The following is a 16,165-nucleotide window of genomic DNA, read 5'->3' as shown; positions in this document are numbered from 1 at the left end:
TCCTTTTAGCCGTTATTTATGTTTATATTTATGTTTATGTTTATATGGTAGGATTGGCTCTGTACTATGTAGCCATTTTACTGGAATAAAAATAAAAAAAAACTTTACTTTGAATAATATTTTGTATTATTATGTATATTTGTATTATTATGTATAAAAAAAGAATACAAACATTGTAAAAGTATAAATAAATATTAATATACTTTATATTTGTAAAATAACAATTTTTAATTTCTTACATTTGATTAGCTAGGAATTAATAATCAAGTGGTTTAGGTTTTTTTTGTTATTGTTATATTAGTATAGAACTACTCATGCTCTAAAAGATAAAAATTCTCCATCTTAGAACAGGCGGAGCCATGTTAGATGGAGACAATCATAAACAGAGAACAATCCGTTTTCATTTTCTATTCATTAGTTTTATATAAATTCCCTGTTTTTAAATACTTGTATTAATTTTATGCAGTAAATTTATAAAATAGAAATGAAATAAATTAGTTTGACATCCCCCTTAATTTATTTAAAAATAAATTAAGACTCATTCTTTCTACCTGCAATACGAACCCACTTGCTTTTTAATGATGTACACATTTACACATACCTGAACACTTACTCCCACACAAATACACACACCCACATCCTTACACTTTTTTTTGTTGTTGATAAAAACCTTTATTAGCATAAATAAACAATACATTCAGTACAAAAATTTAACACTTAAGGTTGAACTTGTCAAAAAAGAGTCTAGCTCTTGTGTTTGGCAAGTTTACAAAATAACATTAAAAGAAACATAAAATGCAAAACAAAATAATAAAATAAATAACAAATTAAACAATTCCAAAAATTGAGAAAATATAACACAAAAAAACAATAAATAAAAACACAAAATTTATAAACACAGGCACATATTAAACATACATCTCTTTTTTTCAAAATAGAGTTAATGTTAATTATGTCAAGAAGCTTTTCTTTCATTAATCCTTAAATTTTCTGTAATTTATTTCTTGACGTAGATTTTGTGGTAAATTATTGCATTTACCACTACTTACTCTCATACAAATACACATAAATACACCCTTTTGTTGTACCACAATTTACTATGCATGATTTTGACTTCGAAACTTTGCGGGTCTGTCTCTTTAAACCGTACCTTTTTTATGTTTTTATATCATTGTCGACTGTTTGTTTCTGTAAAATAAATTTTAAAAAAAAAATAACAACAGAAGTGAGTGGTAGAAAAATAAAACTTGTCCTCTGCGAACTTTTAAAATTAAAGCTTTTTATAATTTTCTCAAAAAAGAAAAAGCCTCTAGAACGGATTGTATTACTCGAGACTTAAAAAGTGTAATTTGTATTCGTATTATGAAAAATTTCCAAAAACTAAAAAAAAAAAACAAAAGGTGAAAGCTGGTTATAATTTTATGGCCAGCTCCTGTTTTTAGGCCAGAAATTACTTCTGCACGAAGTTTCATTTGCTATATTAAATTTCGAGTACTTCTGGCCATATTTTATTCACAAAGTTTATTGGAAGATTTTAATTGGATTAAAATAATTAAAAACACCACAAAGGCACCCTAAAAATACGAGGAAATTATATTTTCAGAGATTCAAGTTATTTTTCAAACGGAGTAAATACTAAATATTATCGTCGGCAATATGAAATGGTAAGTCAAAATCTTACCTGGTACATTGGGCACGTAAATTTTTAGCTAAATGCAGCGTATAATTTGTTAGGGAGATGAAAGGTGATCAGTCTTACGCTTTAGGTGCCAGAGCAGCGGCACAAAAAATATTATTTATTTATAAATGGAAGAGCATGTATGGATCAAATATTTGCTCTAAGAAATATAAGAGAAAAAATTCTTCAATAACAAAAATTTCTGTAGATTTGAATTGAAATTTTCGATTTACTTCGTTTTGTTTTTTATCTTTTTTTGATTACATTTATGAGCACACACTATTCAATATATATGTGTTTAATTTTTTTCTTATATTTAAAATATATTCAAGTAATTTAGTAGTATTATTTTACTCTATTTTCTCACTTTAAAAAAAAAATATTTCTTTAAACTATTTTTATCTGTTCATTATTTTATTTTATTTTATGTTGATTATTTTAAACGTATACAGTAATATGTCTGTACTTTTTTATTTGTTTATTAATTTAAACTAATGTCTGAGCACCCGATGATAAACTATTATGGAATAGTTTATCGGGACAAAATATATTTTAATAATTTGTTTTCTTTATAATGTATTAATATTGTAATAATGTGTATATTTTATTGAATACAGACTCTATGAAAAAAAAGTATGTCTAAATGCTTGCAGACTGGCTGGATTTTCTCCCTAAGAAGTTGTTCTTATCTCAAAACATTGTTGAATTAACTACCTGGTAAAAGAAAAGTATTTAAAAAAAAAGAAAATTGTTTTCAGGCGTTGCTTAGTAGGTGATTTGGTTCAACCGGATAAATCTCACCCATATAATAAAGGTTTCAGCTATTTTACTTAACAAGAGCCAACAGATAGAAGAGTTGAGCAAATGTGGATGTTCAAATATAGATGTATAGTCTATGATGTATGCAAGTAAAGCGATTTGCTTATGAATGTTGATAAATCGAAAGTTATGGTTTTTGAAAGGGATGAAAATATAACTAAATGTGAGATCAGTGTGAACGGAGATATTCTGAATAAGGTAGAAAAATATGTGTTTATGTAAAGTATGTTTGCTAGGGATGGAAAGACTGAGAAAGATAGTTAAAGGAGGGGAAACAGGGTGAACGGTGCACTGAAATCTACTTTGGCAAAAAAATGTTTATCGCAGGAGGCAAAACTAGCAGTTCACAATAGAGTTCTAGTGTCAACTCTAATGTATGGGAGCGAAGTATGAAATTGGAAAAATAATGATGAAAGTAGGTTAAATGCTGTTAAGATGCGATCCCTCAGATTAATGTGTGGTAAAACGATGTATGAGAGGTGCACAAATGTCGAGATCCGTGAGTTGTGTAAGGCTGAGACATGCATTATCGACAGAATCAAGAAAGGGGTGCTGCGTTGGTTTGGACTTGTAGAGTGAATGGACAGCAAAAGATCGTCTAAAAGTATCTACGATGCGAATGTTGATAGATGCAAAAAACGAGGAAGACCGAAAAAGACATGAAACGATTCAGTCCATCAAATACTTGAAGATGGACATGTCAAACGTAGGAATAATCGGCGTGCGCACATGAGAAGATGTAATAATGTAGAGGAAGCGAGGTCTGTATGCAAAGACAGAGTAATATGGCGTTTTATCCCCTCAACCTACCCGGAACGAAACGGCGTGATGGCTTGTTTGTTTGTTTGTTTGTTGTATTTATTTTACAGAAACAAACAGTCAACAATTGTTAAATTACATATTCAAGATAAGGTTGAAAGACAGACCAGCGAAGTTAATAATAATCACACACATTAAATTACGGTACATTCTTAAATGTGTGCATGCGTATGCAAGAGGGTATGTTTGTGTGTATTTGTGTGAAAGTAAGTGCTCAGGTGTGTGAAAGCGTGTGCATCATTAAAAAGCAAGTGAGAGTGTATCGCAGCCAGATAGAATGATCCTTAATTAATTTTTAAATAAATTACTGGGCATGTTGATTTATCCATAGATTTAAAAATAACTTTTTTAATTTGAACAAGATCGATAGAATCAAGCATGTGATACATTGTTTGTTTTACATTTATTGTTAAACCTTTACTTGGTGGTGTATAGGACACTTCAATTATTGACAATAATTTTTTTTTGATTTATTTCTTGCAACTTGCGGGAATCGAATCCACGTGCCAGTTTCGCAGTTGGCCGTCTAACCACCTGCACCACGGTGTTCGTTGATGTTTTAAATTTAAATGTAAATTGTAGTGAAGTAATGACACTCACTGGTCAAGAGCTGTCGCTTCAGTGCCAGTCATGACGTGAGAGTGGGCGGAGCCACGTAGAACGTTGCCACCGGCAGAAGGCCGAAAGTAATCACTCGAACGCCACTAAGATTCAGACCTTTCTAGCTATGAGATGTATTTATTTATAATAAACTCTATCTCTACAATAGCCATCTTACTTTGGCTAAATTAAATTTTTGTCTTTGTGTATTCTTTTTATATTGATTTGCTTTGTGTTATTTTTTATTTCTTTCGAACACGTAATATGATTGTAAAATTATATTACTTGAGTATATAATTAGTCCCAACTCAGCACTGGACATAGAGTTGGGACTTGTGACGCGATCAAAAAATAATTTCTAAATAAATTAATAAATAAACATAAATCATTGAAAGAAAACTACAGAATTATTTTACGAATAACCATTTTATTGATTTACCATTTTCTTTTTTATAATATTTACATTTAAAATATTTACAAATATTTTTATGTTACAGAAATTGAATTAATAAAAAAAACACGTTTACAAAGAGAGCAATTTCTCAATTAATTCTATGACATAACAATATTTTATTACAATATATAATTATTAAATAAATAAATTTACTTTTTATTCGTTAAATAATACTCGTTTTTTATAACTACTTAATACTAATTACAATATTTGAGTTTTAAACATATGTGGTACAATGAATTTTAATAATTCTTAAACAATTCTAAATCATCAATGTAATATATAAATAAAAAATCTCATATTCTTTGGCATAATTTTATAAATATAAGAGAAAAACAATGCTTATTTTTTATCTAGATTATTTTTAATATCTCAAAATCTTTGAAGACAAATAGTGGATTTCAACCCCTTTAAGGATTTATATATACATATATAAATTTTAACAGATCTGAAAAAAATATAGAAGAATTCTAGGGATTAATAGGGCTTATGGTCATAAGCAGAAATGTGAATATGATATCTTTTAACAATCTTTAACTTATTAGTAAGCCAATAAATATTTTGTAGACAAGTTTTGAATTTTTTCTAGATAAAATTGATAGCAATATGCGATATCTATTAACACAGATGTAATTGCATAAAATTAAAATTTAATATTCCAGAAACCGCGTACGCGTATAAAACTAAAGCAGACTAAACTACTCACAAATGAGTAATTTTATGTTTTGGACAAAAAGGGAATACGGTGAGATCACATTTTAGGTGTAGGTAGCGATTTCAGTAATAATATAAATTAAGAACTTGATTATTTTCCCGTCTGTGAGATTTTTAAATAAAATAAGGTGGACATTTTGTTAGTATTGCCAGGGTAGTCAATTTTTTAATTCGGCATTCTGTTAATAAGCTTTTGTTTAATATTAAACGGTATTAATTTATACAATTAATAAATAATAGTTTTATTTTTTTTACGTGTGCCTTATAAAAGTACCTGTTCATTTTTATAGTCTAGTCGGTAAAAATATTTTTTGTGGTAAAACTTAACATGACATTACACAAAATTATCTAATATTTGTGTTATAAAATTATATTGTTCGCGGTCTGGTAACATTACGCGGCCATTTCACGCATGGGCGCAGGCGGGATGTCAGACTTTTGGACACAGTGCAATGTAAGCAAACATGATTGTACGCACCTTCTGGTATATTTATGTGTAACAGTTTAGAATATGGGTAATAATATTAACATATCTTATGATCTGTCATTGGTTGGGTTAAGTGATCATTTTGACACATTGTGTTTACATTCATTATTGTGCCTCAATTCAGCATATTAGACCCTTTATATGTTTGGTTTGCATATTATATTCGCATGCATGTTGGCCAATTATTGACAATAAAATTGTCCATACTTTCATAATTGTCGGCTTTGTGGTGTAATGGTCAGCGCGTTTGCCTACCATGCAAGAGGTCACGGGTTCGATTCCCGACATGGTTGACTTAAAACATTAATTAAAAAAGGTGTTTTCACACTAGAATATTTCATAGTCCCTGGATTGGTATCTGAAGCGTAAGACTGATCATCTTACCTTTGTGTAACAATTTTTTAAATCAAGATACGCTGCGATTGGTTTACCAATGCAGTGCCCTATGCACCATTAGGTGCGGAAATATAATGATGATGACGAATACTTTTATTCTCTATAGTGGCCCAACAGTCATGCAAATGTAATATTCAAGCCAAACATGTAAAGAAAAAGACAAAGATGTGTTTTATTCATGTTTTAATATATTTCATACCTCCCATTGTCAGTGCTTGGAGATAATATCATTAGAAGCTATATAAAAGATCAACAGGTTGGTGAAAAAGTCGTTAATACAACAAGAAACTCAACATTTTCAAAATTTTAAATTAAGGGTGCAATAAAAAAGGGTTGTAAATAAATTAAATAAGGCTTTTGTCAAGCTTAAGTGCATTTTTGAAAAAAAAAAATTCCAGTGTGCTTAAAAAGACAAGTCAATGAATCGAGTATAGTACCAGTGACGACATATAGACTATAAACCGTGTCTGTGACAAAGAAAAGTAGCCAGTAACTAAAATGCACGCAAATTGTTGCGTTCTATGGATTGCTATAAAACAACATGTTCGGTGTATGTCTTAGAGACTGAAATTAGGCGCAGAACCGCGTCATAGTACTGAACAGAAACAGGTACCATGCCTAAATTTTAAGTAATGAAATTAAATTTATGTCTGGCATCACTGAAATATGCAAGAAAACCGCGAGCTGTCACTTGCTGTCACTTGCTTCGAGAAAGCGATCAAAATGGCAAGACTAAATTTTGTTACCTTAGTTGGTAATTTAAAAAGTATAAGCAGTCCATAAATTCATGACGAGAACGCAATTGTAAATGTTCTCGTATTTCGTAAAAAAAAACATTAAAAAATTTGCAATTTTGCTTTCCTAACTTAAAATTTAGGCATCGTACTCGTACGCACTTCTTTTCGGTTTCAGGAGATACAGAAATCTTCCATATCATATATCATACAACAAAATGTAAATGGCAGTAGTTAGGGCACTTGAGAAGACAATATGATGACAGGGGAACACCTAGAATAAAAAAAATGGGCAAACGAAAGAAGTGTTGGAAGGCCACGAAAAATATGGACCGACGACATTCATGTTTAGAAGAACATGGATTAAAAAAGCTGGGAAAAAAATAAGGATGTATTTTAGGATTGCCATCCATCCCGATATTTCGGGACTATCACCGTTATTGAGCCCTCTGTCCTGACGTCCCAATGAAACCTATAATGTCCCGATTTTAACTTACATAGTGCAACGCTGTTAATCAACAAAAATCACAGCCATACTGACAATAAATGTGAAAATAAGGTTGCAAATGGTTTCAGCAATTGATATATCTTAAGAACTGTATAGAAGCTGAACTTGCCTCGATATAATGGAAGTTGGATAGGTTCTGTGAAAGAAATTTTTTTTTTTTTTTAATTTTAAAATTGAGCAAGTATTTTATTTCCATTCCTGCCCATTAAACCATTGTGGAAAAAGTTATATCATTGATGTTGGCCCAGTGAAAAAGGACCGAAAAAAATTATTGTCTGCTGCCAGGGACTGTACGATCGATATTGCAGTAATATGTTAATTTGGAATCAAAGAAAAAATACGGACTGCCGTCTTTCTTACGCAAGAAACACCACATGAAATGTAAGAAAAACATTTCTTTTATATTTCTGAAAATTCAATTCAAGCAAAATATGGCAACCCTAATATAGTTGGAAGAGCAGTAGAGAGAACAAGGCTGAATAAGAAGGCCAAATAGTGTACACTCAATAAATTAATCTGTCTGCCCGGTTGTTTAATTATTATTTATTATAAGAATTTAATACAAAAAAAATTCGATGTTTTTTTTTATTTCCTTAAATTAACAACCTTTCGCTAAATTTAATAATAAATTTAATTCTACGCATATTATTTACAAATTTTCTTACCTCTCTAACTTACCTTAATTTATTAATTTTATGTCTTCAGATTTATACATGCCATGACTAGATAACACCCCATTTTAATATTTATTCAAACATAAAATAGGTTACAAAATAATTAACCTCCCCATAGGATATTGCACTTTTATTTATTTTTTACTATTTCAATGAAAAGAATAATCGCAATGTGAGGTTATTAGAGGTCGAAAAAATATTTTATACAAACGTTAGTCAAACAATTAATTACTGAAATGTTTAGATACTAAAATGACTTCTAAGCCGATTTTGATTTCGATCAAATTTATTTTTATGTGATAAGAGTGGGTATAACTAAATTTGAGTCATGGTGTTTTTTTATTGAAACTCCAATGTCAATAACATTTATTCCGATATCTACTTATTAACATTGGGTCAAGGCTTAAAATGTTTTTATTTTATTTATATATTTGACTGTTGGAAAGGTATCAACTTAGCATATTAATATGGAAATAGGTTTTTAAAGATATTTGGATAAATTTAGTAAAGCATTGCGTTGATAAATTTCTTAAAAGCTAAATACTTACATATATATAAACTCGAAAACTTTGAACTCTAATACGTACATTTTGCTTATATCTAAACCTAAAAAGCCTTGGTTTTGATTATTAGACAACATTTATGAAATGTAGATTGGTTAAATAAATACTGTTAAATTAAATTTAGGTAAACAAACATGAGGATAAAATTTATCGAGTGTTATTTAAAATACGGTAGTGTTTGTGTTGCTCCCTTCCCACTCACTCGGAGCTGTGAGTGACGTAGCATATGTGACTCTAGTATTTCCTGGGTAGTATACGCAAGGGCCGGGACTCGCAGCTCTAGATATCCTCACAGATCTCCTATCTTTTCCGTTGAACTTGATGGTTCCACCGTTCCTGCTGCATGTTGTATTCTGTCTATGCAGACGCAAGGAGTGTCTGTTTTCTCCATTGGATATAAGAGAATCGTCGTGAGTCGCTCCATCGGGAGATTCTCTCCCAGTTGCGACCAGGAAAGAATGGGTGCAAAACAGCCTCAAAAACAACCGCTTAAACTTCTCTCCGAATATCACATAAATAATAAAATTAACACTGCTGTTAATCGTGACTAGAAGATTACTCGTCTTCACTAAAGGGTCTTCGATGATGTCATAAAATGCTTCTAAGATGTTCGTCACCAACGCCAAAATGTTGCAGAGGAAGAATACGACAACCACGCAAAGCAGCATCGTTGCTAGTCCGATTTCTCTTCTTTGCAGCCTAGATAGCCTCTGCCTTTCTGCGTTAGCTCTCCTCACCTGCTTGTATATACAGGAGTTCAAAACTGCCAGAGATGTAAATGGAAGGAAGTAGAGAAAAACAAGATATAACCAGTGAATGTATACTGTGATGTAAAGTGTCTGAGACCTTATGTCGGAAGCCTGGACGCAGTACACTGAGATGTTGTATTTATGATGCACGTACCGTATCAAAGACACCTCCCAAAACCTTGGCAAATTGTAAAGAAACGACAGTATTATGATCACTATGACGTACCATCTGGCTCTTCCGTATGTGCAAAGAGATCTTGCGCGCAGTGGATGACACACTGCTACAAATCTTTCTAATGTTACAGTTAGAGTCAGATACACAGACACCATTTGAGCTGTCATAGCAACGGGAAACAAAATTGGAGATAAATGAGGGTATACTAAGTAGTAATAGTTGAATAAGTATCCAGTGTAGGGAAATATGCCAGGAAGTCCAAAAAGCAGAACTGACGTTATGATCAAAACAGTATCGCATCTTGCTAAACCGATCAGAAGATAATTGATGCTGCTTCTCATCTGGGGCCTAGACAAAATTATCATTGACACGATGTTACCGAAAATTCCGAATAATCCGACCACATTGAGCATGATTCCATTTGTGATGAATTCGAAGAGACTGTCGGAAGAATCCGGGTCATAGACGAAAAGACAACTGTTGTTAGTGTCGTAGTCAGAAAACTGGCCATCTCCTGGATCTAGAGATGGTAACGTTGTCTCCACTGGCGAGCTGAATGTAGAAAACGCATCTGGAGAAGCATTAACTGCAAGAAAGTCCATGGTGGTAGTTTGCTTCTCTCGGTGACTTATAGTCAATTATTATAATCTTTGGTCAAACTTCACTAAACCCTTAACGTTATTCTTGATAACGCACTTAACACAATGATTTTCAAATATAATATCTAATTTTTATTATTATGACTAGAAGAACTGGAATTTGGTGTTTCGAATTTGAGCAATATCACAACGTTTGTTTCAAGTTCCGCTTATGACGCACATTAAAATTTTGATTCCATTTATAAAGAATATGGCTTTGAGTTTTCTGTAACAATTCATATTTCCGTTTTGGTGTTTTAAAAACGACACATCTCATCCCCCGATACGCGGCTTAAAGTCTCCGCGGAGTCCAACCTGGAACAAATAAGATCAAATGAGTGTTTGAAGTTTTTCAAAATGTCTCACATAAAAACAGATTGTTCAATCTCTTGCGAAATACATGTAAGAGGGTGGAAAATTGTTTTACATGACAACAATGTTTTTTTTACAAAAAATAAAGCATTTTTATCAAGGAAATAAAAAAATAGATTTTGATCACAAATACGAAGAAAAAGGAAGGACCTACTATTATTTTTTCTAATATATTTTTTTATAAAGAAAGAGTCTCAAAAAAGGACGTACATTTATTACACACATTTTTATAAAGAAAACTTTTCGTTATGATCAACCGATATATTTCAATTTCGGAAACATTTCCATTTAGTCGTAAATAGTACTGCTAGAGAATGCGGAAATCAAGTTGTGGTAGAGCGGAATTTAAACCCTGGACTAAATGATCTGGAGTCCGCGTCACTAGCCACGGGACCATAGTCATGAATTCAGTGATTATCATCATTCCCCTTTCGCACCTAATGGTGCATATGCCACTGCATTGGTACACCAATTTTGTTTGCTTAATTATTTGTAAATATATATTTTAACTATTGCTAATCGAAGTTTAAAATTATTTATTATTATGGTTATTAAATTACATTTTCTACCATATTAACGGAACCAGCATGAACACGATCACAATACTAGAGAAAAGAACATAATTAGACTTCCATTTAGGAAAAAGGCAAAGTCACAAAATTCAATTTTATTTAAAGCAATTAAAAAGTATTACGAAATGGAAAAAAATATTTATGAAGAAAAAAACATATCAAAATTTAAAATAATGGTCAAGACATATGTGATAAACAATTTATAAATTAAATATATTTGCAATGTTATTATTAGAACACACATAACAATATGTATGATATGTGTGCCCTACTTTAAGATTTAAAAATGAAAAATAAAAAAATAAATATAGATGTGTTACTGTTATTACTTTATTGTATTATTTTTTATTAATTTTTAGTATCAATTAATTACCGAATTAAATTATAAAATTACAATAAATTATAAATAATATATTGCCATGTATTATCAAATAACTTTTCTGCATTCCATTTCTTAACATGTATAAATTTTTATTATTTATATATTTTTATTGTTATTTTGTATATGTTTTGATTATTTTGCAAATTGTTTAAAACGTTTATAAATGTTTTTGATTTATATATATTAGAGTCCCGACTTAACACGGAATTTTCTAACAAGTCGGGACATACAAAAATATATATGTGCTATGATAAAATTGTGTATTTTGTGCAATAAATAGATAAAATTATAAAGAAACCCTTAACATTGAATACGGAAATTCTATATACATTATTTAAAATTCTCACAGTAGACACTTTTTATAAAATAAATTCCATTATACAAATTTATAAAGAAGAAAAAATAAACGAATTTGAGATGAATAAGTCACTCAGATACCAAAATAATATTAAAATCCCTAAATTCCGTAAATTGATTTTTTATTTTCAAACTTCAAGTCCAAAAAATAAGTACTTTGGCTGACTTATTGCTAAAAAACAATATCTTCCAGCCAACTAAAAAACAGACAGGTCGAAAAAAAAGTTAATCAAAAATTTGTACCAAAAAACAGAACTTTTTGCAAAAAAACGAAAATTTGTACATAAAAAAACCCAAATAAAAAACAGCTGTTAGTTTAGATAAGTTAAGTTTTAGATAAGGCTTGCACATATTAACTTTAAAACTGTACATCATGTTATAAATAATTTTAGTGTTTTTTTTTAAATAAATAAATATTGGTTTGAATCTCTGCTGATGACAAACGCTGATGTCAAGAAATTAGTATCCTTCTGAAACTTGTCATCTAGGGCTAAATTCGCTTGACCACGGTAATCAACCATCGCGGCAGTGTGCAGGAAGTATACAAACCAACGTTCAAGGCACTTACACCCTTAGCAACAATTAGCTAAAGTGCCCATTTGTGATAGGGTAATATTATTAATTGACTTTCTCGCAAAGTTACCCCCTGTCGATAGTCGTTAAAGTAATTGAAAGATCTTATCAATTTTGGCCTTTAGCGCTTTTAGTACGATAATTATGCAGTTTACTGTTCTTGTTTGATGTACTTAAAGGCTAGATTTCCTTGCGGCTAAATAAAATATATAAGAACACAAAAATATCAGTGTTAAAAATAATACAATTAATATTATTTGATTTTGAAAATTTTAAAGGCGTTTCAAATATTATTTCAGTAAGAAAAATTTTAATACTGTTGATTTAGTTCTATTCCCGACATGGTTGATATGAAATATTTATTTGAAAGGGTGTTTTTACACTATAATATTTCATAGTCCTTGGACTGGTACTTGAAGCGTAAAATTGATCACTTTGCCTTCATATAGCAAAAATGATCAAGATACGCTGCGTTTGGTGTACCAATGCAGTGCTTAGCATAATAAATTAATATCCCATTTCCAAGACAAACAAAAACGGTTTTTCCAAGTACCTTAGCCTTGTACATGACACGTAAGGCTACTCTATTCAATACAGGGGTCCAAATACATATTTAAAAAAAAAGAAAAAAAGTGGTATTAGTTTGTATTTGTTTACGTTTACTTTGTGTTAAGGATCTAGTGATTATATTATTTGTATGTGATGTATTGTAGGGGTATTATGGTGTTAAAAGTTTGACTTTTTTGTCGGGCTCAAACATAAGTACATTAGAATTTAAATATGAGAATCGCGGATAATGTTATAAATCAAATTTTGTTACGATAATCACTCCACCATAAAACTATCTCTATTAACAATATTTTTTTTTATTTACACAAGTGTATAAAACTGCCGGACTAAATTCAGATTTCAGAGGATTAATATCTCTCCAGTTTAGAAACATTTGAATAAACTCAATAAATTGCAAATATGCTTGGCATTAACCATATGATCTTCGAGAAACGAACCCGATATATTATGCATGTTTGGCAAATGACTGACCATTAAACCAAGATGCGGAAGACAGAAAATTAATTACGAATAATAAAATAAATTAAATAATTTATAACACGAACATTGCTGACTCTGCTTTATCGGCGCTAAGTATTAATTTTATGCAAATTTCTCAATGTCATTTTTGCAACATAACTAGTTATTATTTTACACTGACAAGATATTTAAAAAATAAGTTTACTTTATATGTTTATCATTGACTGACATTTTAAAGATCCTAATTACTTTTTACTTTGTATTAACTGTTTCCTCTGTTTTAAAATATATTTTTTTACTAGATGCTTACATTATTTTTTATTCCAAATTTTACTTTGCTTTTTTTTTCTACTAGAAAATACATGAGTTAATAAAGGTTGTCACAAAATAAAAGCAATATTTGAATTTGACGCCATTTGTATAGTTAATTGTTGGCAACCTTAGATATTCCGGAGCAGAGTTGTGCAGTGACTTACACATAAGCCAACAGAGTTTGTATTCGACCCTTTGTGGAAAACGTAGCCTGTAGCCACGTGTTTATACGGCTCCGGGATACAAAGTGTTAATAGTTTTGGAGATTTTTGGAAATCAGCGATTTTATGAAAATGCCAATTTTTGGGCGTTAGCTAGAAGATAAAAAAAAATGGCTTATTGAATGTCATTGAAATATTTTTTGATTTATAGGAGACCAAGTAACAAAGATTCACAAGCAATGAAATATGTAAAAAGATTTTTAATTTAATCACCATGACTATCAATATTTTTTATTTTATTAATATTTATTACGTTACTTTCCGAAAAAATTCATACTGTTTTAAAAATCACTATGACTTTAAACGTACTTTTCACTTATAAAACTTCCTCGATTAATAAGTTTTACAAAAAGGTATAAAAACCTTTATATTAGAGCCTGTATAATTGCGGAACTACCAAAACGCTAGACTGATTTTACACATTGTAAATTTCAATTTCAATTTATTTATTTTATAAACGTACATAACAAAAATACTCTTAAAAAAATTAATAATTAAATTTTTATATAAAAAGATTCTTTCCTCTCTAAACTTTTTTTTACTAATATGAAAGATATCGACATCCGAAGAGATACGGCAAATGATACGCTGTGATTCATTATCCCGTTCTATAAACAATAAGTGAAAATAAAGTGATTTCGACGCTGAATAGTGGAAGGTGTAGATAAATATTTTAATTGATAAATAATTAAATATTATAATGTATAATAAGTACAGTACATATTCATTATAATGCAAGCAATTTAGAATATAATATTGATGTTTTTTGTTAATATTTCTTGATAAAACTCCATAGTTAATAATTATGATAAAATTATAAATAAACTTATCAACGAAACTTTTTGATTTAGTTTTATACATAATATATAATATTTATTTATTCATTTATAAACGGCATTTCTGCCATTTACATATAGGTGGGATAAAGAGTGCTTAAAAATAAAAAAATCGAGTATGAAATATTAATATACTCGTACTGTACACATTATAAATTACTTGAAATACATATATATTTTTAAGAAACTATACAATAACAAAATAGATTAATCAATTAAAGTATAACTATTCGAACCCAATCTCCTAAAGATGATTTGCTCTTTTTGATAAAAATATGTTGGTCACTTTATTTTTTAAGTTAGGCAGAGATAAACTAAATATATCAAAATATGATGCATTTTCATTCCCGGTATTCTGTAATCTAACAATAGGTGAGTTATATTGAGCTACCGTTCGAGAATTTTGACAATAAAATATTGAAGATGTTCTGCTTAACCAGGTGGTACATAGAATTAAATCAATTTCAGTACATCAGGGGTATCAAACATTGGTTTTATTATTTTATATAAAGTCGTAAGATCGGTCGATGTTCTTCGTTCTTGCAATTTAGTTAATTTAAGAGAGTCTAAAATGTTGTTATAATTTAATTGATTAGTAGAAAAACCCATCTTAAAATTAATACATCTAAGAAACTTATTCTGAATTCTCTCAATATAATCTGAGAAAGTGATTTGATAAGGTGGCCATATTGGATAAGTATAATCTACTTGGCTAACTATAAAACTACACTCCGTTTGATTTTATTATTTACTACTAAAATAATAAAATTAACACAAAATTAACTATCAAAATGAATAACTTCATTCCATAAACAAATGTATTATCTAAGTATCTTGAAATATGTTGTCATTCATCTATAGTCATGTAAACTTCCCTGTCAAAAAATCAAAGTATTGTGCTAACTTTATCTGTTAAAATGTGTATTTTCCACTCTGTTGTATTTTGCCATGTGTTCTTTTTTATTCTTTTCCCACATTTTAAATAATAAAAGCTTAAAACCAACTTCGGTCCCAAAACTCAAAAAATGAACTGTTTAGCAAACTAGTTGTAAATATTTTTGTTTTCTGTCCCCTGTTAAAATAATTATTTGATCTTATCTCCAAAATATGTTAAAAATAGTATAAAAACTGTAAACGCTGTAAACAATTCACCAGTCTTGAAGATGCCTACTTAGGCGAAAGCGCTCGTTGGTCAAAATAATAAAAAGTAAAATTAAACCAAGAAGTTTCTTTGACAAGTTTATTTATAATTTTATCATAATCAATTTAGAATATTGTAAAAAAAATAAGTTGAGTTGGAAAAAGTCACCAAATGGATTTTTTTTTTGGGACAGACATGTAACGGTGGTTAGGCCGATTGAAAATGTGTCACAGCGTAAATAAATTCCTATGCCTGTCTCCTTTTCTCTCGCCCACTTGAATCCTGTCCCTTTTGCACCTTTATAGTTCTAATAACTATTGAGTTGATGATTTTGCCACCTGGGGTCAGTGTCCGATTTGACC

At 29.9% G+C, this 16,165-nt stretch overlaps 1 protein-coding gene across 1 annotated transcript in view; it reads right to left on the bottom strand.

The window, feature by feature from the left end:
- Positions 1–8,560: 8,560 nt before the first annotated feature.
- Positions 8,561–16,165, bottom strand: part of LOC148284787 (FMRFamide receptor-like) — a 589,885-nt gene continuing 582,280 nt past the window's right edge. Inside the window, exon 7 of the mRNA XM_088234890.1 lies at positions 8,561–10,323. Coding sequence (XP_088091016.1) covers positions 8,608–9,972 — 1,365 coding nt within the window. The 5' untranslated portion in view covers positions 9,973–10,323 and the 3' untranslated portion in view covers positions 8,561–8,607. The remainder of the gene's footprint in view (positions 10,324–16,165) is intronic.

This window comes from Micrasema longulum, unplaced genomic scaffold (assembly GCF_059751315.1).
Source record: "Micrasema longulum isolate JH-2025_06_02 unplaced genomic scaffold, ASM5975131v1 h1tg000089l, whole genome shotgun sequence".
Classification (NCBI taxonomy): Eukaryota; Metazoa; Arthropoda; class Insecta; order Trichoptera; family Brachycentridae; genus Micrasema; species Micrasema longulum.
Note: the sequence above shows the minus strand (reverse complement) of the source record. Positions and strands in the feature narration are given on the sequence as shown.